Below are 27,994 nucleotides of genomic sequence, written 5' to 3' on the forward strand. Positions count from 1 at the left end.
AATTATTTTAGATATTTTTACAAGTTGCAATGCAGCCAGAAATTTAATTGATTTTTCTGCTTTGGATGAAATTTTGGCTAACTCAAAATTTACATCCTGATGGATGATCATTATCCATCAAGTCTGATCATCCGTCGGTATAAAATATCTAAAAATCAATTATTTTTCTGGATTATTTTAATAACCCGACGGATAAAATGATTTATCCTCATCCGTCGAGCTGTCCAAATCATAGCCGTTAATTTTCTAAACATCATCCATCGAGTTTACTTACAGTCTGTAAGTATATTTCGACGGATGATTGATAAAATTTTGACAGTTTATTTTAATTTAAACGGCTATTTTGGGCTATTTTGATTGGTTCTTTATTACTTTTGTCAGTTTATTTTTAAGAGAGTATAAAAGCAAAATTCATTTTCATTTGTTTCTTTTATCACTCTCAATTCATCTGCTCTAACTTCTTTCTTCCTCAAAAGCAATTACTCTCTCTCTTTCTATAATTTTCAATCTCTAACAATGACATCAGTCATCAAAATCATGTCTCAAACTGGATTCATCTATGAGAAGAACAACTTCACAGCTCTAGTGAACAAGGAGATTCAACAGTCTGGTAATTACCACTAAATGATGGATTTTGTGAAAAGCTGCAAACTCAACTATGCTATGTTGGAGTCTCCCACTATCTATTGTGAGGTTGTAGAGGAGATATGGACAACTGCAGTGTACAACTCAACTGACAAGACCATCACTTTCACTCTTAAAGGTAAGCAATTTTGTGTTAATAGCGATATTGTCGAAGCATGCTTTAGGATTCCTGATAATACTATTACTACTCCACACACAGACACTGATATAGTTAACATGCTAAATTCCATGGGCTATGCACTCACTACCTCTAAATTAAGTGAGATTAGAAGGTTGGGTCTTAGGAAAGAATGGAGTTATCTGTGTGATGTGGTAACTAAAGTATTTTCTGGTAAAATTAGTAACTTTGACTCTGTTAACATCTCTATGCTTAACATGCTTTACATGCTAGTTACGGATAAGTATTTCAATTTCAGTGATTTAGTCTTGTTTGAGTTAGGGTATAAGTTAGGGGATCTCAATAAGAGGGGTAAGAGTGTGTATTATGCTAGATTTTTCATGATGCTTGCTAACCACCTCATTGAGGATATTGTGACTCAAGAACCCAACAAACAAGATGAATTGTTGGGTTCAAGAAAGAAGAACTATTGCAGATCTCAATAGAGCAGATCACCACAAAGAGGTGCCCCTCTTTTACTTTCCAGTAATTGAGGCACCTCAGGTAAGTGAGGTAATTTCTACTGTCTCCCCTCTTCCAACCTCACAAATTTCTTTGCCTTCTAGTGTAGCAATGGCATCTGTGTCAATGACCAGACAGATGCCTACCCAAGCTACCAAAACAAAAGTTTCAAAAACAAAATCAAAGAAAGCCCCCTCTGGTGTCTCTCAAAATATGCCAGTTGTAAAATCTACTAAACAAAAAGAGGGGAGTGTGAAGATGGGTAAGAAAGGTGGGGGACGGGGTGAAGATCAAAGAAGCCCTAAGAATAAGGATGGTGAAAAGAGTGTACCCCAACCTAGCCACACCACAGTTTCCCAAAAAACTGTGGTTGTTAATAAGGATAAAAACTCAATTCTAGTTTCATCCTCCCAAAAGGATGTTACTATTGAAACAAGTTCCCAACCAGGAGCAGAGAACAAAAGAGGTAGGGACACCAGTTCACCACAAACTTACACTAGAAAGAAGAAATCTAAAACCCTTGGGGATGCACAGGGCACACACACAGTGCAAACTGGAGCTAAAGACCCAGTCACTGCACTATCTCAAATTCATTTTGATGTGTCTCCAACAAATGTGGAGTCACAGCTAAAATCTGTACAAAATGAAACACCTCAAACACCAAATTCTCCCACACACTCATTGAATGTAGATATGATTCATACATCTCAACCAAATTCTCCATCTTTAACTCCGTTGGAGAAGCCAAAAATCCATGCAAGTGAGCATCATCTTCTAGATGATTTGTTGGCTCACTTGCCATTTCTTTCTGAGATTATTGAGACATATGTGCCAAGATTTTCATCAATCTGCACAGAGTCTATAATAATCTCCACTCCAAACTCATTCATTTCTACTCACTCGATGGATATTGTTCATCTGTGTAGTAGTGATTGTATCCCGACGGATGTGCCTAACAGCAGTCATCCGTTGGATAGTCAAATTATTACCCTGATGGATATTTCTCATCCGTCGGGAGTCTCTACACAACTTCAACACTCAAAAATAGTTACAAGTGCAGATGACTTAGTAATTGTATAATCACTTTTAGGATTGAGGGAATGTAGTGATCTGAGTGAGAGTCTGGGTTGCTCCCGGGAAAAAGGAGAGGAAAGTAGTGATTTAATGCAGTCCACTTCTTCAGGACTGGCAAAAGTGAGTGAGAGGAATCCCACCTTAGATGGTGAAGGTGAGGGTGTGAGGGTGTGTAACACCCCCAAATCCGGGGTCGGGGATCCGGGTTGTCACGAGTTCCATTTCCCTTAATAATACTTAATCTTAATAATCAACCAACTACTGCATACTGTGACCCCACAATATACACACACACCACAAGTTATAGTCTCAGAGATGAATATCCAAAAATAACACAAGCCATTTTTATTCCACAATTATAAGCCATTACACCTCAAAAGGGTTTCTGAATAAATTTACATATTCTTTGCCATTATTACAATTCATAAATATACATAAGTCTGGTCCATCAAAAGTTGAAAGCCTAGCCTATTGGTAGTTCCTACCTCAGCTACAACGGCATCAACACCTATAGGAAACTGCGGAACGTTTCCTATCCGCTCACGAATTGGGAGCTTGATCATGTTCATCTTGTCTATCTATTGTTGTGTGATGAAAGAAGATAGCAAGGGTGAGCAACAAGCCCGACGAAATAATATGTATAATAATTTACAATATATGAGCATTCTCACAGTACTCATGAAAGTCTTGGTCAAGAAGAAATGAACCAAGTTTGATAACGTAACGCGACCACGTCGTAAAATATTCGGTATATATGTATATATATATATATACTTTTGAAAATCTTTGACATCTTTTTCCATGCATAATATACACAGAGTTCCAATTTATAACTGTATAAAAATGTCGTTGCAAGGTGATCTTATATCTAACCTTGTCTCAACATTTTTCTGAAAATCTTTGCATGCATAAGATAATCATTAACCAGATATAAGTTGAAAAGATGAAGTTACGAGATACTCCAATATACTTATATCTTTTCTGAATACTACTTGAACTACCATTATTCAATGTATAATCAGTTTCAAAAGTTCATCACATAGATCAGACTACAAGATGAGACTTGAATAGATTCAATCTTTGAAATATCATTTGAAAGAATGAAGTTACGAGATACTTCATTAGTCCCGCTATATATATACAACTATATATATACATTTCATACACTCTTCTTCTATGGAAGTATAAGCATAGTTATCATTCCCAAGGATTTTGGAAAGAAGAAACTTTGGCATAAATCTGATATCTTGCTGATTAGGCAAAGATACCAATTAAGTCACCTTTTCTACTAGTAGGTGGATGAATATCCCACTGGTCATCACCCTTGCCGCATTAAGACCTGATGCTGGACTGCCACTCAACCACTTACGCATTGATGGACTCCCACTGAGCCACTTACACTTTCATGGAGGCTCACTGAGCCCATGTTAATTATGCCGACTCAAATAGATGGACTTACTTCCCGAACGTTGGACAAGTAATCAAAATATTTTCTCAAAACAGTAACCTCGTTGCGAATATAAAATACACCACAAAGCCAGATCCCACATAATTTTAAGCGAGTATTTAAATTCCCTTCGAAAGGAAGATCATAATTTCGAAAACGAGTTTTGGGATCCGCTCTAACTTTTAAAATCATTTTGAAGACTTGAAAACATTTTTAAGAATATTTGGAGTAATGCTGATTTAATAAAATAAATCAGTCCCGATATATTAGAAAATATCTGAATATTATTATTTAAGTAATATTCCCATAAAGGATAATCTCTATAAAATAATTGAAGTAAGAGTTTCAAAACTCATACTTGAAATGAATAATAAAAAACCAAAGATGTGCTTACACGAAAGTACGATCTTTATTTGAATAATCGAAAATAAGTTTAATTATTAGTCAAAACTATCGAATATACCTTATTCGATTAATAGTTATAGAAAACTATATATATATATATATATATATTATACTCGGGAACATCGACTCCCGGTTTAGAAAAATGTTCACCTTCTGGTCCCCTATACTAAGGCTATAGGCAACTACTGCTTATCTCTAGCATATGTATTATACAGTTTATAAGCATTTGAATTGATAATAAAATATCAAGATTTCACAACATGCATATATATACCATATCAACATGCTCCAATATATCGCAAGATTTTTTAATAACAACCATGCACTTATCTCAAGATAATGCATCAATATATTTACATCACAACAGCAGTATAACGGGTAGAAAACTTGCCCGAGTGTTCCGGGGTAGACTTAAACTTAGAGTGGGTCCGGTAACCTATGAACAACAGCATAAGCCGGAATTAGACCATGGTCGCTTAAGACCAACATAATTATTTCATGTTTCGATTAATCATTTCAGGGTCTCAATTATGGTCTCAAAGTCACTCGAGGTTTCGGGGTTCGCTCGTGAAACGCCGTTACTTAAAACGTTCATTTCTCATCGCTCGTAACTCGGATTTAAGCGAACGACATATCAAAACGAAGCTTGTAACATGAACTATATAAACATGGAAAAGATCATAATTTACAGTGAGTTCACGGGTACTAAAGTTAAGCACGGAAAAAGTTAAGGAAATTTGGGCATTATGACGGCTAGAACTTAGCGATTTCCAATATTTTTACCACTCCAAATCAATCCCTTCCAACTACAATCCATGCACAACTTTAAGATTCAAACCTAGGCTACTGATCTTAGCCAAAACAAGCTCAAGATCCTCAATCCAATTCAATATTATACCATCTCCATGATCAACTAATCTACTTAACAATCAAAGTTCAATTCAAGCTTAATCATTCAAACAACTACTCATCCATCCAAACCATCCAAAAGGTCCAGAAGTTTTATACCTTTATTTGTGAGGGGAAAGTTGCTAGGAATCCTTAAACCCTTGATTAATCCTTATACAAGCTTGGATCTCAAAAACAATCAAGAAAACACAAGGTTAGATTTTGAAGTTTCTAAAAGTTCGATTGAAATAAATGTAACAATGAGGGTCTTACCTTGCTTATTTGAATGAGACTTGTGAATAAGAGTTGTAGGCCATCTCAATACCTTTCCAAAGAGCTATAGAACATACTATTGGAGTGAGTATTGTAGGAGATATGGCAGTTTGAAGTTGCTGCTATGGTTTTGGCCGAGAGCAAGCTTTGAAAAATGAGGTGATTAAATGCTTCTTTGATTTGCCTTGGTTAATTGGTGTGATGTTTTATTTGCTAAATATCTAGCTTCCTTTATGCTAAACATGTGGTGTTTAGTTGGCCACCAAGGCAACTACAAGCTACTAATTGTGTGGCTTATATTATTTGCTCCCACTCACTTTTACTAATTACAATTTCATGCCTCTAGTCCTCTTGCTTTTCATTTTTAACATTTCACAAAAGATGCTCTCAATACTTACACTCTAATTCCTTATTTGGTTTCCCTTTGTTTCATTATTCATTCGCCGCTCAATCTTGTTGATTGTTTGAGGGATCATATCCGGGATCTTAGTACTTGGGCTTCCCTGAACCTTTATTAATATCTTATATTCCTTTAATGATCCTCTGCTATAATCCTTAAATAAAAATACTTTTAATTATGTTACCTTATACTTAATCCTTTCGGTATCTGGTGGATTTTCGTGAAAAACCAAAGTGTTCGAATCTGAATTCTGACGACCTTTACATACACTCGTTTACTTTATGGAATACTAATACGATCTCAGAATTTCCATAACAGTACTCCTATATAGTGTGGTTTGATAATTTTCCTTAATCAGCATCATCAGCAAAATGTTACTATTCATCAGGGTTTCAAATATTTTCAAAAATTGGGGTTATTACAGTCTCCCCTCCTTAACAGGATTCCGTCCCGGAATCAGATAGAAAACAGTTGGGGATGTTTTTCTAGCATTACGCTTTCTAACTCTCAAGCCAATTTTTTTCCCACATTGTGGTTTTACCGCAAAACTCTGACTGGTCTGATAACCCTGTTCCTAAGCACTTGCTCCTTTCAATCCATAACCCTTACCGGTTGCTCCATACAGGTCAAGTCTGGTTGCATGTCTATGCGCTCGTATTCTCCTATATGTCCGACATTCAGATTATGCTTCGTTAATATTGTTACGTGGAACACGTTATGAACTTGCTACAAATTCGAGGGTAGAGGTAGCTCATATGCTAACTTCCCAATACGTCTTAATATCTTCAAGGGTCCAATAAATCGTGGACTTGGCTTTCCTTTCTTTCCGAACCTCATTAATCCTTTCCAATGGAATACCTATAACAATACTAGGTTCCTTACTTCATACTCTTTGTCCTTTTGGGCCAAACCGACATACTTCTCTATTCAATCTTGGACTGCTACCAGTTGTCCTCTGATTAGATATGCTATGTCCTTGGTTATTCGGACTACTTTGGACCTGAGCATTTTGGCTCTCCAACTTCATCCCAATATAAGGGAGATCGGCAACTTCTTTTTTGTTCATACAGGGACTCGTAAGGCGATATTCCGACACTTTCATATCATCTATCGTCGTAAGAAAACTCAATCCGTGCTAAGTGATCATTCCAAATTTCTTTCAAGTCTATCACACAGACTCTCATTATATCATCTAGCTCTATAGCTTTCACTTCTCAATACTCATTCTTTTCTTGTTCGTAAGCGTTACTATCTTTCGTTCATAATACTATTTAGTCTATACTTTTACTCGCTGGAGTTTTATAACCTTTTAATAATTGCGCCGACCTTAGTATCACGAACGGGATAGAATCAGAATACCACCGTACTGATACTACTTCATTTCTAGCTGCTTCTATCTTCGAAAGTTTCATCCATCATATAGAAGTAAAATAATTTATTGAGAGATCACTATGATCATGAACAATTGTTATATCACATAGTTATTACAGAAGGTGGCCAGCCTTTAGTAATTAACAAGCAATTAAACAACATGTGGTATCCTACTAGGCTTATATCACACAAATAGATAGTCATTCGGCAATACCCCCCCTTCTGGAAGGGTTGTTCTTCTCAGTTTACACGAAATGAAAAGGAGGGAAAAGAATGAATTTAAGAGCATTATATAAAAAAAATACTGCCACAAAATATCTGGCTTGTAATCTACCTCTGAACTATAGAGGTTTATCAAAGGAGAATGAAACATATGTACATATATCAACATCAAGTATTATCGCATCGCAATTCACGTGCCTGAATATTTACTATTCCGTCCATTGTTCTATAGACCCATGCTCTTGCTCGAGCTTATAAACAATCATCTTTGAAACTCCCTCGACATTGAAAATCGAATCTGGGATTTCATTCTAGATATCATCGCTACTAGAATCCATTGCTACACTGCAACCTTCTTCATATAGTAATACTACTCTTTATCGATAAGAAGGAATAAATATATCATAGGGAAATGTTCCGCTTAGTTGGTCTATCCATAATGACTTATACATCACCACGACCCGATTAGTGGTACTCAATCTCAACATCCATTACAATACAACTCTCACTGTTGTAATCGGCTCATTATTCAAGGAATCGTTAATTCATTACTATTGTCCACCGCTGACCTATTGTAGTCATTCATTTTTTTTCATGAAGTCTTAATATCTAACCATACAGAGTCCATACCTACCTTATCGAATTCTTCTAAGGAGGTAACATAACCACCATTCATGATTCATGAAGAACATTCCAGATTCTGACGTACATATATGACATGAAGCAGATAAAATTACAGAAGAGTTTCAATCTAAGCAACGATAGCAGGTTAATACCATTCTTAATCATATGTGTTTATTAGGAGACATGAAGCTCAAAGGTTTATTTAGTCCTTTCGTAACATGGTCCTGGCTTATTCTCTATATAGGACCTTCTAAGATAGATAGCCCGCTCACGGAAATTATATGAATTAAATCTTTACCAAACTACTATTACGGTTGAGTATCGCACAATCATCAGAAGGAATGTCAATCTTTCACACCATAATACAACCTTCACGGCTTTAACCATCATCACTGTATTCCTCTGGCACGAGCGCCTATAATTGCTCTCTTACACTTAGAGTGTCGGCCACCTCTTTGGCCTTTCCTGATAGTAAAATTTTCTTATAATCAATGTCATTTTAACCACCTCCAACTAAATTTTCTACCTCATTTCAATCACTGCTTATGTGAAAATGCTTTTCTTAAGTCCTGGTGAGAAAAAAAAATACCATTTTTCCATAAGTCATTGCCTTAGTCTTTAGATGTGAACATTGCCACGACTGACTCTCGATCATACTTAGGACGTCTCTTATCTTGGGTCCTTCTTTTTTTCACCAATCTCAACCCTCATTGGGTCGATCTATACTTTCTTATGGTTCAACACGTGCCCCACCTGGCATTATTATAATTACGTCATATTTCCTTTATCAAAATTTCTATTCTTGAGAACTTTGAATACTACCTTTCTCCTTGTAAAACCTCTAAGGTTATCCTTAAATCCTTCATCAGGTACACCCTAGGTACAGGGCGTATCAAGATACCATTTACTAATACCAGAATCATTGTCTATATAGTTATGAAAACTTTCTCCACTGATCTTTAAAGGTTGTTGTTGCCTTAGTCCTTCATTCCATACTACCCAAACTCATAATGTCCCTATTAAGGGTGAAATGCCATCCTTTATGCATCCCCCATGGTTCATCTCAAGTTATTGAGGTTATATCCTTAATTCCACCTTTAAAAAGGTACTTGCATCCTTACATGGATAAATCAAGTCATATATCCCGGATAAGGGTATCTTTTTCAATCATTCCCACCTCGATAGTATATGCCTAATTTCACAATAACATCTGTATTCAAAATAAGGTCAATCAATATGGCCTCCAAAAGATAACAATGGTTATCCGCTTTTCTTGCCTGATTCAGTAATGATAACAGGGATGTTCTAGAAGTTATTGGTCGTGTTCAACGTGAACTTTTTAGTTCTAACTACTCATTTACCTCTTTTATTTATCTCAACAGTCATCTCAATGCTGGGATATCTTTTATACCTAGTGTCCCCCTTTTTGGGTATCAATTCACATACGTTACTTACACTTCACATTCTTGAAGGTCACTTCCTTCATCCAATTTCCTAATTTCTTACTTTCATGTCTCCTCAGTCTATCCGCGTCTCATTATTTATCCTTCGAACTATCTCAAGGTTTCCTCGAATCCTCCCAATTTAAAGGGGATAAAATATATGTATCTCTAATGCCTTTAACCGTCAATTTTAACTCATGGTGAATCACCCTCATCCTGAAAATTACAAACTTTTCTATTTCTATTGCTACGAGTCTTTAGGGTTTCCTCATACCCAACTCCCTTATCATTCCTTAAACTCTATTGCCTTTATATTCCTTTCCACTTCAGTTTCTTTTTATTTTCCTTTCTCTTACAATCATTTCATGAACCCACTAATCATTGACTTCAAACATCATGTCGTTCTGGGATTCGTGTCCTCAGAACGAATCTTGACAACTTTTACAACTTAGATTCATAATTCATCATACTCGTCCGCCTTTGTTCTGGCTCTAAAGCTTTTACACTATCTCCTTATCCTTGGAAAGTACTTTCCCGAAAACAATTGACTGAACTTTAATCAGTTTATTATAACCTCTGGCTCCGTTCCTTCCTTGGCCTTTCACCAGCGGGTGGCCTCTCTCTTAGGAAGGTAAGTGGAAAAACAGTCTTTTGCGCTTCGTCAATCATTTAGAATCTCAAATAATTCCTCTATTTCCTTTAGCCAGGCTCTTGCCTCGACTGGGTCAACTTGTTCCTTGGAACTCTGAGAGCTTAGCGACTTAAAGGTCCTGAAAGAATTTCCCACCGCATTGTTTCCTCAGGGTAATGGTTGGGGATAATAGTCTAAGTTCTGTTTAGACAGGTCCATGAATTGCCGTATAGGAGTACCGTCTCGGGTCTCCTTTCCTTACTCGACTTCTGTTTCCTTAGTATGAACGTTCCCTCCTCCTCCCCATAATCGGGGTCATCCTACATGTTTTAAATCCTCATTTTCCACTTTATTATGTTATGGGTTCCTTCTATCTTGATGGCGACCTCCCTGACTATCACATTCAGGGTTTGCTCTAAATCTTATTCCTCAAACTAGGGCTTTCATCTAAGATCTCATCTTTAAGCTCTTGAACATTTGGAACCCAAATTCTGTAGGAACACCTCATTATTCCCTTATCATCTTTCTCGGTATTAATCTCTTCTCCAGTCATTGACTCTCTACCTTCAGTCATGACTTTTTCCTAGCACGGTCTGATCTTTTCTAATAATTCAGGATGCATTGTGATCTCAAACAGCTTTTCGGTACCGGCTCCGGTTGCGTTCACTCCTATTTCAATTTTCTCAAAATCTCTTATCAACTCTCCCAAAGACATTTTCATCTTGAGTCTCTCCTTTATACTAAGGGCATTAGCCACCATTTTGGCTTTCCCTGGATGATAAAGAATCTCATAATCGTAATCCTTGATTAGCTCTAACCACCTCCTATGGCGCATGATGAGCTCTTTCTGTGTGAAAATGCACTAGAGCACTTATGGCTTGTGTAAATCTCGCACTTCTCTCCATACAAGTAGTGCCTCCAATCTTTAGGGCAAAACTATTGCCACGAAACCAAGCTCATGGGTGGGGATATCAAATTTTATATTCCCTTAACTGGCTTGACGCGTACGCGATTACCTTGATGTGCTGTATAAGAAGCACCCTAATTCCTTATACGAAGCATCACTACACATCACAAAATATCATTTTCCATTCGGCAACACCAACATAGGGGCCGTCACCAATCTTTGCTTCAGTTCTTAAAAGATGTTCTCGCATTTCTTTGTCCGTTTGAACTTCTCAGTCTTATGAGTAAGCCGCGTTAAAGGGGCTACTATCTTTACAAATTTGAATGAACCTCCGGTAGTGACCGACCAATTTTTACCTTTGGTAGTCGCCCTAACCATGGTCATCAATTCCTTAGTGGTCCTTTATTTATTCTTGTCAGGATCCTCCATGGGATCCTCCTCAGCAACAATCCCTTCTAGGACAACATCCTCAACCACTACATCCTCAATATGAACATCATCCGGTCCCACGTTAGGACGCTCTATCGGATCCACAATCTGATCTCCAATAAGTAATAAAACATCATCACATTGTTGCTCCTCAACCTCAGGGTTCGGAGTCCCGCTACCATATACGATAATAAACTACGCTTCTATCACGATATTTATAAGGGTTCCCATAAGGGTTTTAACTGTCAGTACTACGTTAGGTAGTCCGACTATGAACTTGGCAAGAGTTCTTATTATCTTAGTGAACTTATTATTTTAACGTCACATCATCTCTAAGGTTTATAACGCTTAGCTCTGATACCATTTCTGTAACACCCCCAAATCCGGGGTTGGGGATCCGGGTTGTCATAAGTTCCATTTCCCTTAGTAATACTTAATCTTAATAATCAACCAACTACTGCGTACTTTGACCCCACAATATACACACACCACAAGTTATAGTCTCGAAGATGAATATCCAAAAATAACACAAGTCATTTTATTCCACAATTATAAGCCATTACACATTAAAAGGGTTTCTGAATAAATTTACATATTCTTTGCCATTATTATAATTCATAAATATACATAAGTTTGGTACATCAAAAGTTGAAAGCCTAGCCTATCGGTAGTTCCTACCTCAGCTACAATGGCATCAACATCTATAGGAAACTGCGGAACGTTTCCTATCCGCTCACGAATTGGGAGCTTGGTCCTGTTCATCTTGTCTATTTGTTGTTGTGTGATGAAAGAAGAAAGCAAGGGTGAGCAACAAGCCCACCGAAATAATATGTATAATAATTTACAATATATGAGCATTTTCATAGTACTCATGAAAGTCTCGGTCAAGAAGAAATGAACCAAGTTTGATATCGTAATGCGACCATGTCATAAAATATTCAATATATATGTATATATATACTTATGAAAGGTGATCTCATATATCTAACCTTGTCTCAACGTTTTTCTGAAAATCTTTGTCATGCATAAGATAATCATTAACCAGATATAAGTTGAAAAGATGAAGTTACGAGATACTCCATTATACTTATATCTTTTCCGAATACTACTTGAACTACCACCGTTCAAGGTATAATCAGTTTCAAAAGTTCATCACATAGATGAGACTACAAGATAAGACTTGAATAAATTCAATCTTTGAAATATCATTTGAAAGAATGAAGTTACGAGATACTTCATTAGTCCCGATATATATATACACCTATATATATATATACATTTCATACACTCTTTTGCTATGGAAGTATAAGCATAGTTGTCATTTCCAAGAATTTTGGAAAGAAGAAACTTTGGCATAAACCTGATATCTTGCTGATCAGACAAAGATAACAAATAAGTCACCTTTTCTACTAGTAGATGGATGAATCCCCCACTGGTCGTCACCCTGGCCGCATAAGGACCTGATGTTGGACTTCCACTCAGCCACTTATGCATTGATGGACTCCCACTGAGCCACTTACACTTTCAAGAACGCCCAATGAGCCCATGTTGCTTATGCCGACTCAAATAGATAGAATTACTTCCCGAATGTTGGGCAAGTAATCAAAATGTTTTCTCAAAACAGCAACCTCGTTGCGAATATAAAATACACCACAGAGCCGGATCCCTCAGATTTTTAAGCGAGAATTTAAATCCCCTTCGAAAGGAAGATCATAATTTCAAAAACGAGTTTTGGGATCCGCTCTAACTTTTAAAATCATTTTGAAGACTTGAAAACTTTTTTAAGAATGTTTGGAGTAATGCTGATTTAATAAAATAAATAAATCAATCCCGATATATTAGAAAATATCTGAATATTATTATTTAAGTAATATTCCCATAAAGGATAATCTCTATAAAATAATTGAAGTAGAAGTGTTGAAACTCATACTTGAAATGAATAATAAATAACCAAAGATGTGCTTATACGAAAGTACGATCTTTATTTGAATAATCGAAAATAAGTTTGATTATTATTCAAAACTATCGAATATACCTTATTAGATTAATAGTTATAGAAAACTATATATATATATATAAATATATATATATTATACTCGGGAACATCGATTCCCGGTTTAGAAAAATATTCACCTTCGGGTCCCCTATACTAAGGGTATACGCAACTACTGCTTATCTCTAGCATATGTATTATGCAGTTTATAAGCATTTGAATTGAAAATAAAATATCAAGATTTCACAACATGCATATATATACCATATCAACATGCTCCAATATATCGCAAGATTTTCTAATAACAACCATGCACTTATCTCAAGATAATGCATCAATATATTTACATCACAACAACAGTATAACGGGTAGAAAACTTGCCTGAGTGTTCCGGGGTAGACTTAAGCTTAGAGTGGGTCCGGTAACCTATGAACAACAGCATAATCCGGAATTAGACCACGATCGCTTAAGAAACTAGTCAAAACTCACTCATACCCTAACGGTCACTTTCGGTCGCTTATATGCTTAACGATTTGCGTTAATCACTTGTGTACCCTTGGGTCCACCAATTTTAATAAATTAATCGTTACGAATTTTAAGGCAACTCTTTCGCGAGTACTTTACCAACTGCCTAATCCACCTTACATAATTCTTCCGTGTTTTGATTAATCATTTAAGGGTCTCAATTATGGTCTCAAAGTCACTCGAGGTTTCGATGTTCGCTCGCGAAACACCGTTACTTAAAACGGTCGTTTCTCATCGCTCGTAACTCGGATTTAGGCGAACGACATATCAAAACGAAGCTTGTAACATGAACTATCTAAAAATGGAAAAGGTCATATTCTACAGTGAGTTCACGGGTCCTAAATTTAATCACATAAACAGTTAAGGAAATTCGGGCATTATGACGGCTAGAACTTAGCGATTTCCAATATTTTTACCACTCCAAGTCAATCCCTTCCAACTACAATCCATCCACAACTTTAAGATTCCAACCTAGGCTACTGATCTTAGCCAAAACAAGCTCAAGATCCTCAATCCAATTCAATATTATACCATCTCCATAATCAACTAATCTACTTAACAATCAAAGTTCAATTCAAGCTTAATCATTCAAACAACTACTCATCCATCCAAACCATCCAAAAATTCAAGCAAACAAACTTAGTACTTAAAGGTACAGAAGTTTTATACCTTTATTTGTGAGGGAAAATTTGCTAGGAAGCCTTAAACCCTTGATTAATCCTTATACAATCTTGGATCTCACAAACAATCAAGAAAACATACTATTTGAGTGAGTATTGAAGGTTAGATTTTGAAGTTTCTAAAAGTTCGATTGAAAGAAATGTAAAAATGAGAATATTACCATGCTTATTTGGATAAGACTTGTGAACAAGACTTGTAGACCATCTCAATACCTTTCCAAAGAGTTATAGAACATACTATTTGAGTGAGTATTGAAGGAGATATGTCAGTTGGAAGTTGCTGTTATGGTTTTGGCCGAGAGCAAGCTTTGAAAAATGAGGTGATGAAATGCTTCTTTGATTTGCCTTGGTTAATTGGTGTGATGTTTTATTTTCTAAATATCTAGCTTCCTTTATGCTAAACATGTGGTGTTTAATTGGCCACCAAGGCAACTACAAGCTATTAATTGTGTGGCTTATATTAGTTGCTCCCACTCACTTTTACTAATTACAATTTCATGCCTCAGTCCTCTTGCTTTTCATTTTTAACCTTTCACAAAAGATGCTCTCAATACTTACACTCTAATTTCTTATTTGGTTTCCCTTTGTTTCATTATTCATTCGTCGCTCAATCTTGTTGATCGTTTGAGGGATCATATCCGGGATCTTATTACTTGGGCTTCCCTGAACCTTTATTTATATCTTATATTCCTTTAATGATCCTCTGTTATAATCCTTGAATAAAAATCCTTTTAATTATGTTACCTTATACTTAATCCTTTCGTTATCTGGTGGATTTTCGGGAAAAACCAAAGTGTTCGAATCTGAATTCTGACGACCTTTACATACACTCATTTACTTTATAGAATACTAATAGGATCTCAGAATTTCCATTACAGTACTCCTATATAGTGTGGTTTGATAATTTTTCTTAATCAGCATCATCGACAAAATATTACTATTCATCAGGGTTTCAAATATTTTCAAAAATTGGGGTTACTACAGGGTGGGAAGCCAAGGTGAGACCTTGATGCAAGAAAAGAGAGATAATGAGAGAAATGCAGGTACAGGAGAAATAAGGGTGGAGGTCATTGCTAGTGAGTTAATGAATGTCCAGAATGTAGACAGGGAGGGACTATTTCAGCAAAGTCAAGTTGTTATAGATTCCACCTCCTTGGATGCTGAGACATTTACTCATCCTGTTCCAGCATATCAACTTCTAGCTGGACAGGGCAATGACAATGTAGAAAGGATGCTGAATTTGGTGCACACCACACAGTCTATGCAAAGAGCAAAGAATGCAATCACAGCTATGCCCTCTACAGCTGGTGATATTGATTATGAGACTGGTGGTTTAGAATAATTCTTTGGAGATGAGGGTAATGATAGTGAAGGAGATCCATTGGATATAGGGGAGAAGTAGGCCCTAGTTCCAGATCAGGCATGCCATCATGGGCATTCTCCAAGCATTGTGATGAACATTATTTCAAGACCACCCTCATCCAACTCATCAAACAGACACAGTCTACTCTTCAATCCTCCATAAATGCTAGCACCAAGAAACTTCTACAAGCACATCTTGCTTCTCTTCAATTACAACAAATCCAAGGCTATCATCACAGTCAAGGTGTCACTACCATCAAAAATGAGGTTGATCAACTCAAGAAGGACATTTTTGAGAGATTGGAAGCTAGACTTCCAGAAACAACTATGATGGACATTAAAAGACAGCTAAGGAAAAACTCTGATCTTGCCACCAAGGTAGATTCCCTGACCAAAAGGATGATTGTTATGGAAACCTCTCTTACAACAATTCATCTACACCAAGCACAACAAACAGACTTGCTTCAGAAGCTAGTGGCTGCACAGACTTCTTCCTCTACTCAACTTGCTGATAACAAAAAGGGGGAGAAAGAAAGCTCAAATGTCCCAATCAGTCAAGAGAGTTCAAGGAGTGAGGGGGAGCGGAAAGTGCTCAATATTCAAGTAAGTAAAGAAATTGTGCTAGCAATTGATTTCACAAAGCTACCTACTAAAGATAGCATTGATCTGATCAATGAAGCAGCAGCCAACTTGAGAGCAGCTGAGAAGAAGTAATTGAGTCCAATAAACTGGAAGAAAATTGATGAAAATATTTAAAAGAAATTTGGTCCAACACAGAAGCCAGACAAAACGGTCATTCATCACTCTCAAGTCAAGAATATTTCTGTGAATGAAATGAGTATGAATTATCTGGAAAGAGGCCAAACATCCTGCATCAAATCTCCAAAGGAAAATCTGATCATGAATCCAAAAGTGAACTACTCAAAGTTTTCAAACAAGAATCCTTTGGATGCAGTGTATGAGACACCTAGGCCAGATGAGAAGAAACTGTTGTCAAGGTCAATAGCATTTTACAAAGATCCAGCTGATTCAACATTGAAAAGAAGAACTGCCAAAGTTTTCAAAAATGGTAAAGAAATCTGTGTGGTGGATGTACACCCTCAGTTTGTTGAAGCAAAAAGGGAATAGAAAGGAAGATTAAAGCAAGAAAAGAAGCAAGCTGCTCTAGATGCTAAAAAGCTCAAACAAAAGAAGGAGCAAGCTGCTATCTTGGCCAAGCTTCAAGCTGTGAAAATCACAAAAGAGATTCCTGAACAACCATCTGAAATTGCTGAATCTAAAGATCAGAAAATGCAAGATACACCTCAACAGATAAAGAAACCAAGATACAACAGAAGAATTAAGAAGAAATTGGACTTCAGTGATGAGGAAATGGAAGACTACTTTCCTATAAAGTCTACAACTACAACTCAGACATCCATGCCCTCTGTGGTATATGAGAAATTTAAGGTAGATCCATTCAAGAACTTTCACAGTGAACCTATCATTCCAAAGGATGAGCCAATAGACTGGGATAGTCTACCAAATCCTGAGTTAAACCTTCCTCTATTCAAGAAGCCAAAGAAAATAAAGATAAGAGCAATCAAGAAAGTGAAACCTTCAACTCTCAGATCCAAGTCCCTAACCAAAGCTCAACCCAAACTCAACAAGGGAGATATAATGTACATCTGTGATATCAAGAAATTCTCTGACCTAAACCTCTACCTGGATGAACTAGAAGAAATTAGAGGGATTGAAGCTTACAGAAATCTACCTGAAAAGCTAGTATTCAGGTATAAGGGAGGAAAAGAGATCACATGGCCACTTCACAGGATTCTTCAAGAAAGCCAATCTGTATTGATAAAAGTCTATTCATCCTTCAAGAAAAACTGTGGATTCAATGTGACTTCTAGAAGACTAGTTCTAAAGAAGATTGAAGAACTGAGGAGTGTTAGAGCTAAAGATGCACTCCCAAAAACTCTAACAATTCCTTACACAGGGAGTAGAGTGCATCTATGGCCCTATTGGCTGATGGAATTCATGGATGATAAGGGAGTAAGGAGATTCTTCAGATTAGAGGACTAGCTGAGCATCTCTAGCAATGAAACTCTTCTCGAAATGCAAGGAATGCTAGATCTCTTAGAATCTGATGAACTTGAATTCCACAGACAACTCCAAAATCAGATAGAAGAGAACAACAGAAAGCTTGGGAAGAAATCTAGACAATCAAGGAAATAAAATTATCTGCTCAGACTAGAGGAGCACCTTGATAATAATTGTGAGCAAATCTTTGTACACTTCGTCTTGTCCAATTTTCAGTAAATATTGCAGCACTTATCAGTTTAATCTACTATTTTTTTAATCTGTATTTTTAGGGTGTTTTGTTATCATCAAGTTTCTCTTAATTTATTGCTACAATTCTAGTAGACATAAATTGGGGGAGATTGTTGGGAATATGTTGTAAACTTGATGATTAGATTAATAAAATATCTTAGTAGATTTAACTTAGTGAATATTGTAGCACTCGATGGATGATCAAGTATAGTCCCGACGGATGATTCAATATAGTCCCGACGGATGATGATTTGACATCCATCGAGTGAGTAGCTTATGTAATAATAAGTAGTGTAGCACATTTCTGTAAACAACTTTATATAGATTCTGTAGTAGCATATGAGTCATGTTGACTACTATTAGATATGCAGCATAGGTTAATTAATTGTAAATATGAGATGTCTTATAATCCTGCATAAGTGAAAAGGAGTCAAGTGTCAAATAGCTACCTAACGGATGATCAACAAAGCTACCCGACGGATGATCAACAAAGCTACCCGACGGATAACAAGCATGTACCCGACGGATGATCAATTCAAATATTTGTTGATAGTGACAACACAGTCACATGCGTTGGGTGTTTGTAAAAGGAATGTGGCAGCCTGTTTAACAGGAAATCGAGAACAAAGAAGCATTACCATTTTCATGCAAGTTATGAAGATTTTCAAAGATGCTGGAATAGAGTAGTGAAGCAGCATGGTGTTTGACTTGATAGGTTTTGTTTTATTATCCTGTTTTATTACCATGTAAACATGGTGATATATAAACCAAGTGTATCTAGTAGAACAAATAACTAAGCAAACACTTTTAGAAGAGAAACAGAAAAAGTTGTAACTGTTAAGAATTTCTCTGTAATTTGTTTGTTCACTTGTAAAAGGAGCTGTGAGCCAATTTGAGCTTCACAGAGGTCTCAAATCGATATATATATTTATATCTCTTGTTGATACTTTCAAATCCACCAGAAAGTTTTAAAGACTTGTGTTTTTATTACTTTGTGTTTGATTTACTTAATTCCTTATTCCGCACTCTGCAAATCAAAACACTTATACATATATTGAGTTAGAACATTTTTATAAATCTTAAAAAGTTCCTAGAATTACAATCAACCCCCCTTCTGTAATTCTTGTTGTATCGCTAGGGACTAACAAATATAGATTTATTTATTGCGCGTATTTAATATTAGGGTTTGATAAGTTTTAACCTTTAATGGTGCGCTTGTGTTTCGTGGCTTGAATCTACTTTTATAAGATGCCTACGTACCATAGTGTATAAGGCAAAACGTAGTTCTTGTTGTTGCCCTCAGAGTTATGACGTCAAGGGCTCACCAAGAACTAGTGACTTATTCGTCCTTTTTCAAGGATTAAGTCTAAAACATCGCTCTAGGTGATGGCCTCGTTGTTTATAGAGCCTTCTTGGGCGTTGTGTTGCTTTGTGCTTTGCTCCAAAACATTTTTCTGAATTTGAAGGGCAAGATCCTTTATTTAGACGTTGAGAGTCTAGGAATTATGGTAGAATTGAGTGACTTGGTGGGCAAGTCTCCACCTCTGATTAGACTTTGAAACTCTAGAAAACATGAATAAGTTTTCAGATAAATTTAGGTTCCCTTGAGGCTACTTCTCGTAGAAGTTGTTACTTATTTGAACACATTTATTGGACTGTTTAATTAGCCCCTTTATTAATTACGGAATTAATAAATAATAAGAGGTTTGGCCTCATTAATTGTGTTTTTCCCTTGGATCAAATCAGGTCTAATTAATGCGTTATTAACTATGCAATTATGATTATTTTTATTCCCTATCAAATATATTTTTTAATTTTTTAAAATAATGAAAGAAATAGTTTTTATTTACGGTAAAAAATGAGTCAATTTGACCGTAAAAAGTAATACTTTAATATTTGAAAATAGAACAACTGCAATCACCCTGAAAAATAAAACAAAGAAAATGGATAAATAATAAAAAAATATTGATAATCATTTCTTAAAATAATATTATAAATAAAATTTAAATATAACCAAATGAGATATCTAATTAATTATTAATGATATAGATATTCCATTTCCTCATTATAAGGTTAAAATAATCAAATTTAAAATATTCTAATGAGTCCACTTTATTCAGTAATTTAAATGGATCAGTACTAAACATGATTTAAACATAAAAATCAAAGCACTTAGACAATAAATTAATTAATCAAAACCAAAATAATAAATTTAAAAAATATGAACAAGAGCCGTATAATGTGACACAAATTTGTCTTTAACTACATTAATAACCACCAAATAGAATAAAAAAAACACCATCTTACATGGCACTTTCTACTAAAGGCACAAAAGTCATCGAGTGAAATTCATAAATTAGAAACAATTTTGATATTGTTTGAGAATTATAATGGTAACAATTTTTAGAATTATAATTTTAGAACAATTAATGTTGTCAGGTAGACGTATTATTGAAGTACCTAAAAATATTACTGTAGTGTACATTGTTATACGATGATGCAGCATGTCTCATAGTGTTCTTTTATTTTCATTTGTTCATTCAGCTGAATTGAGAAATATAATTAGACAAGAGTTTGAGAGTCAACGAAATTGCAATGACAATCTGAGGATGCGTTTCTTTATTAGTGGACTGGAGAGATTACAGTGCTTGGATGAAATGCTTGATATGCAAGGCCATTGATGACTTGAACTGTATGATATTGTCAGACAAAAACTTGATATTTATGACTGCTGTCTAAAGTTATTTTTTGTCATTTCACTTGCTTCAGTTTCTTTTCACTTGTAAACGACTGTGAACCTTTGTTTTGCTAAACAAGCATGATTGCAGACAGGGGCGCAGAAAATTTTGTTAGGGGGTTCTGATTAATATAATATTAAAATAATAATAAATTTTTGGTAGGAAATTATAAAACTAGGTTTTTTTAAAAGTTTTTTAAGTTCTATTTTTTGTATTAACTACCAAAATTACTGAAAAATAATTAAAAGCACTCAGATTTATAAAAAAAAAACCATGTAAAAAGAATTATGCACGAAAAAATGAAAAGAAAAAAATCAAAATGAACATAGTAGACACTACTGAAGAGCAAAAATTAAATAAACCAGTAACTTCAGAAAAAGATTTGTAGGCAGGGAGGTGTTTATTGATACAGTATGGTTTCCTAGGTATGTTCAATTTATAATGCTTGAGTTGCTTATGCTATGTTTGCAAAGTGACTGCTCTGGCCATAGCATTCTGCATTTATATTTTCTTACAAGTCTACCTGGCAGCTAGCAATGCAGCATGATTTCTGTATTGTATGCGGATTATATTGTTTACGTTAGGTGTTCATTTGAGGTTTCAAGTAATTATTTATGTTTTTTCTCTATTGAAACTTTCGATTCCTCGCTTGAACTAACTGTAATTGCTAATAGAAGTTGTAAATAGAATATAGATAAGATAAAGAAACAGAAATTTGTATAATACACACACACACACTCTTTGAAAAAACTAATATTCAGCAAGATCCTGGACTAAAAAGCTACAGAATTACTTTGAAGAAAATGTACAGCATGGATACCAGAAAGAATCTGATAACTCTTGCTTACTGAACAGCAGATTATAGACATTTTAGACAAGCTCAATGCTCATTGTTTTGCCAAATTATTACCCTGGCAGCAGATAGTAGAAATTCATTTCATTATCTTCATATTAAACTTTGAGACAAAGAGGCAAATCAGGTATATATGTACATTAAAATTTTAAATTACATTTATATTTCAAAATATTGAAATCCTAGAAGCTCAAATAGTTCATAAACAATTGTTGCAACGCAGTAATGGCCCCAAGAATTTTGCTCAAGTATAAACTCAAGCTGATTAAGACAACCACGAGAGAAACAAACCTTAAAATTACAATCTTGCAGTAATAAGAGAACCCCAATGCCAATAAATTATAAAGGCCTGGCAACAAAACCTCTAACAACCATTTTCTCTACCAATTCTTCGGGCTTCTTTATCTGTCCTGCTTTCCTCAGCTGCTGCAAAACCATTTCATACACTGCCTGACTAGGCTTCAAGCATTTTTCTTCCAACATCTCGCAGAAAAGCTTGTAAGCATTATTCCAGTGTCCCAACCCACAATATAGTGATATCAGAATCCCGTAAGTATTTACATTAGGCTCAATCTCACCCTCGTCCATCTCTCGTTTAAGCTTGATAATCATGTCGGCGGACTTTGAATCAGCAAACATCCGCATCAATATATTGTAAGTCACAGTATTAGCCTTACACTTAATCTCTTTCATCCTCGCAAACAACCTGTGAGCAGAATTAACATCCCCCGCCTTCAAAATACACCTAAATATTGGGTTAAATGTAGAAGCATTTGGCTCGCACCCTTTCCTAACCATTGTATTAATAACTTTAATAGCTTCATCACAATTCTCATCCCTACAATGAGTCTCTATAAGAAAATTATATGTAATAGTATCGGCAGCACAATTAAGCTTCCTCATTTGATTATACACCTGCAAAACCCTCTCCGTCCGTCCAGCCTTCACATGTACTCGCATCAAATTATTAAAAGTAATAGCATTTGGGTTGCATCCAGCATCAATCATCTCGGCAAACACATCATGAGCTCGAGTAATTTGCCCACACCGACACAACGCATCAATAACAATAGTATATGTATACACATTTGGCTGAATCCCAATCTCCTTCATCTCCCTAAAAATCCTCTCCGCTTGGGAAATATCCCCAGCCCTACACCAACCATTAACCAAACTAGTATACACAATCACATCGGCCTCAAACTTATCCTTGAAACCATCAAAAAAAGACTGACCCTCCACGGCCCTTCTCTTCTTACAAAGAATAGAAATAACATTGGAAAACGCAATCTTATCAGCAACACAACCAAAGTCCTCCATTCTATTAAAAGCATGAATAGCCTCAGTAGCCAACCCAGCTCTGACATACCTCCTAATCAAAACGGAAAACGTAAAATTGGACACCTCAACATTTCTGGACTTCATAGTCTGAATCAAATACCAAGCCACATCAAAATGACGTAGTTTTCCGCAAAGGTCAATCATTTCATTAAAAACAAGGGGGGAATTAACAAAATGAAGAGCCCAGTTAAAAAGAGAGAGAGTTTGAGTGAAAGGAATGCCGTGGCGGGTGGCACCGCATTTGTGAATGACGTGGCGGATAAGGTTGGAAGAGAAAGTAGTGTTGATCTGGGAGAAATGGAAAGAGAGAGTGGGGATAATGAGATTAGAGGTAAAATTAGGGTTAGGAATGGGGTTATTGAGGTGGTGATTTTTGATAATGGAGTGAAGTTGATCTGAAAATAGGGTTTTGGATGGGGTGAGTTGGAGAATGGGTTTGGTTATTTCGAAATTGTCGTTTTGGAGTTGTTGTGTAGAGAAGGAGAGGGGTAGGTGTGAGTGGAGATGATGAACAAAGTAGTTGTAGTTGTAGTTGTTTACCTTTGCCTTATTGAGCATTGCCATCCCCCCCAAGAAGCGTCTATCAACTCAACAAACAACCCCGCCCGCCGTTTGGGTTTAGGGTTCTAAATTATACTCCTACTTAATACTCCCTCTGTCCCTCCCATTTGTTTACACTTTCCTTTTTGGATGTCCCATCCAATTGTTTACATTTCAAAACTTTCCAAAAATAGTAAATTTTTTATAATTTTTAAATTAACTACATCCACTACTTTCCTCCACTATAACCACTTTATACATATAATATTAATCGGTCCCACTACTTTACTTATTTTTTCAACTTTTCTCCATTACTTTATCATTTTTTTTAAACTCCGCGCCCCACCCAAATGTAAACATTTGGGAGGGACGGAGGGAGTAATATCTATACTATCCCATACTTTTATCATCTCATTTGGGCTAATATATGGGCTGCTTTCGGCCCAACCATCAAGCTGCTCCTCTCTTTTTCTTTTCCTCATTTCACTCCATCTCAGCTGCCCTTAATTTATTCAACAAACATCACCTATATGCTTACAAATACGTACTTATTCTACAAATATTCTTGAGCTGGGAAAGTGTTGAATGCAGGGCATGGGATGACATGTAATAAACTCTTAATCTTTCTCTGCTGTTTTTTATTCCTAATTTAATCCTAGCTCGTGCGGTACAATTTTCTCACATTTTTTTATTAGTTTTATATTATTTATTTTATATTATTAATAGTAATAATAAAATATAAAAATAAGTAACAAAAACAATATTTAATTAATATATTACTATCAGTATATTATTATTAAAAATATGAGCTGATGGGAATCTCAGTAAAGAAAAAGGAAGTCGAGACAAATTTTGCATGTGATCTTCGATTCTGAAGAAGAAGAAATATTATATTTCCATGCATGACAAATTGGAGGGATATTCAAAGCAATATATCAAGACAAAATCTAGCCTCATTTGTCAAGTCTCACGGGAAAGAATGAAGAAGTAAACTTGGAGGCTGTGATCTAGCTAAAGTTGAAGAGTTGCAAACACATTGAGTTGTTGATAAATCTGTGTCTAACAACTCAGATGAAGCTAGCCACGGAGTTAGAGCTACAACTGAAATCTAATATGCAGTCAAGAAGCCCAATGGAAATAGGAAAGAAACAGGTGCAAGGAAGAAAGAAAATTTAGTTGTTACTTCTGCTTTATTCAATTTTAAATGAATCAAATGCAGTAACTACTGAGTTTAATGAGGATCCAATTTTGTCTAAAGAAGAAACTATCAATCCTAAGAAAACTATATTACAATTCTCTTCTTTAAAAAGGATTTGAAGGCTATCAAGAATGAGAAAGGATCAAACTAATCATTCTTCAAGGATAACATTCTTAAATAGTGAAGAAGGCTGAAAATAATGACTCAATCATGTATCCAACAGACATAGATGAGTACTCTCATAGTAATCTTCATCCTGACAAGATTCATGAAGTTAACAGATTGCAGCCCCCCTCAAAAATTGTCAGAAAGGCCAGTGTTTGACCATAAGAAAGGATCAACAACATTTGACTTCTACAACACATCTTGAAAGAAGGATATATACTCTTGACATGAAGGCAGTTCTAGGCTTAACAAGAGCTGGAAATTTCATTTCCACTGCCAAAAGCCTAATATTCATAGAATCAATTAAGATCCAGGATTTCTCTTGAAAAAACTGAATGTTAAGGTGAAGGATGGAGGATCTTTTTTTGTAATTCTTAAAAAGGCAGATTGAAATATCAAAATGTAAGGAAATCTGAAGGAACTAATTTCTCATCTACTCAGTCTGGATGAGCTACTTTCGGAGTAACATCATTTCCTCAAAACTATTTCCTTGTACACTCCACTTATTAGCAGCTTAACATTATATATTTATACATTCTTAATGTTCATAAGTCAGAATATGTTTTGTCATCATTAAGGCTTTAATTTATGGCTATTAGAGCATCTCCAATGATGTTGGCTATAATTGATTGGCTAAATTGGAACTGTAGGACAATATGTAAAATTTGTTGAACCTGTAAGACATTATACTTCGATAGTGTTTGCTATACTCGTTAGCTATATTTTAAAAATAGTATGTTATTAAAATTTTATGTTGTTATAAATATAATATATATATTACTTCAATATGGTAATAAATTATTATATTTTTTTTACAGATTTCTTACAGGTCTGTAGTGGTTCAACAAATATTGCCAACATCAAGATGTTGACTATATTTATAAACAAGAGAATGTACCACTGGAGATGGATTTTTTTTACATAATCTCTATATTTTTTTATTTATAGTATGTATTAATGATTTTTAGCTAAGGGTTCCATATGGTTGGAGATGCTCTTATTCTATCAGTCATAAAGTGGGGGAGATTATTAGGAATAAAACCTAAATCCTGATGATAAGTAAATTATATTGCATAATTATGTTCAGTCAAATGGTAGCCTTCAACGGCTAGCCATCGTAAAGGATAGCCATTGACGGAGTTGCCCATCAACTGATGGGATTTTTGTAACACTTTTATGTCAGATTCTTTATTATAGATAAAATGTTGTTATTCATTCAGAAATCATGTTAACTCAATGGATAATCTAGAATATAGTGGCTAATTGTAAATACTCAATGTCATGTAATTTTGATTAAATAAAAATGAGCTACCAACTGCAAATTAAAGCTACATCATCAACGGCTAACTACATCACACCGCCAACGGCTAATCTAGTGACTGTCGATGACTAAGGAAACTCACATAGCTGGTGATAGTGACTTGACATTGGTCAAGTCCTGAGTTTGACACAACACATGGGCTGATGGGAATCTCAATAAAGAAAATGGAAGCGAACACAAACTTTACATGTGATCTTGGATTCTGAAGAAGAAACAATTTACATGCATGATAATTTGGAGTGATATTTAAAGTAATATATCAAGATAAAATCTAGGCTCATTTGTCAAGCCTTACGGAAAAGAATGAAGAAGCTACCTTGTTGGACCTAGAAGACTGTGTCATGTATTGTCTACAAAGCATTTTAACTTTGTGATATAATGTTAGAAGAAATTGATGATATTAGTATTTAACTATCAGAGTTTGCCATCACCACATGATATCAGAGTTTGACAAGGATGACGTCATCAGCATTTATCGTCAGTATATGCTGATCAGTACTTGTTGTCAGTATTTGTTCATATAAGTATTTGTCAAGCTGGAAATTAGGAGATATCACAGGAGAATATATTTTCAGAGATATGTCAGTGTAGGACTATACTTACTGTAGCAATCAATAGTTGAATATGCATTAGGATTCCTTATTTATGTATATCATATCAACCGATTAATTGTGTAACTGTACAGTATATAAGCACGAATTAGGTTAACACTTTATCTGTCATGCATTGTTTTATCATACACATAACCTAGCAGCTCTCAAGGATATTTGTTCATCCTTTGAGAGAGTATTGTAATAAGTTTTTTTTCATTAATATAAAAAATGTTCATTATTTTGACTTTTTTTATTCGATTTGATAATTTAAATTTATTCATCACCCCCTTTACAGTTGATTTAAGGCCTAACAATCGGGATCAGAACTTGATGTTGATACACAAACAATTTAAAATCCAAAAAATAATCATTAATGGCAGATAAAGAAACTCAACAAAATCCCCTACCACTACTAGCTATAAACCATATCAACCAAAACATGAGTAGAGATGAGGCTATCAAGGTTCCAATCTTGAAGATTCATGAATATCCAATCTGGAAAGTCAAGATGACCATGTGTCTGGAAGCAACAGATCTTGAATATATGAATAGGATTTATGATGGTCCTCACAGGCCCATGAAACTAGCTTTTGTTATCCCTGATCAAGCTGAAAAGATGGTTGACAAGGACAAGAAGGATTATACTCCAGAGGATCTTTCATCAATTATGAAAGATGCAAGAGTTAAACATATTTTGCATAGCAGTCTTGATAGTGACATGTCTAATAGGGTGATTAGATGAAAAACTACCAAGGAAATTTGGGACACTTTGGAGGTTAAATGTCAATGCACTACTACCATCAAGAAGAATAGGAGGACAATACTCACTCGGGAGTATGAACACTTTGACTCAAAAGCTGATGAGTCCTTGACTGAAATCTATGACATATTTCAGTAGTTGTTGAATGATTTCTCAGTGGTTGACAAAGAGTATGATTCAGAAGATTCTAACTTGAAATTTCTTTTTGCACTCCCTGAAAGTGGAACTTGAAAGT

The 27,994-nt window shown here is 35.4% G+C and overlaps 1 protein-coding gene across 1 annotated transcript; it reads right to left on the bottom strand.

Moving 5' to 3' along the window:
- Positions 1–21,954: 21,954 nt before the first annotated feature.
- On the bottom strand, positions 21,955–23,808 carry LOC141697905 (uncharacterized). The gene has a single exon (XM_074502459.1). It carries the CDS (start codon positions 23,744–23,746, stop codon positions 22,181–22,183), a length of 1,566 nt encoding a protein of 521 aa, XP_074358560.1. The 5' UTR covers positions 23,747–23,808; the 3' UTR covers positions 21,955–22,180.
- Between the last annotated feature and the right edge of the window lie 4,186 nt (positions 23,809–27,994).

The sequence above is a fragment of the Apium graveolens genome, chromosome 11, assembly GCF_009905375.1.
Source record: "Apium graveolens cultivar Ventura chromosome 11, ASM990537v1, whole genome shotgun sequence".
NCBI classification, from domain to species: domain Eukaryota; kingdom Viridiplantae; phylum Streptophyta; class Magnoliopsida; order Apiales; family Apiaceae; genus Apium; species Apium graveolens.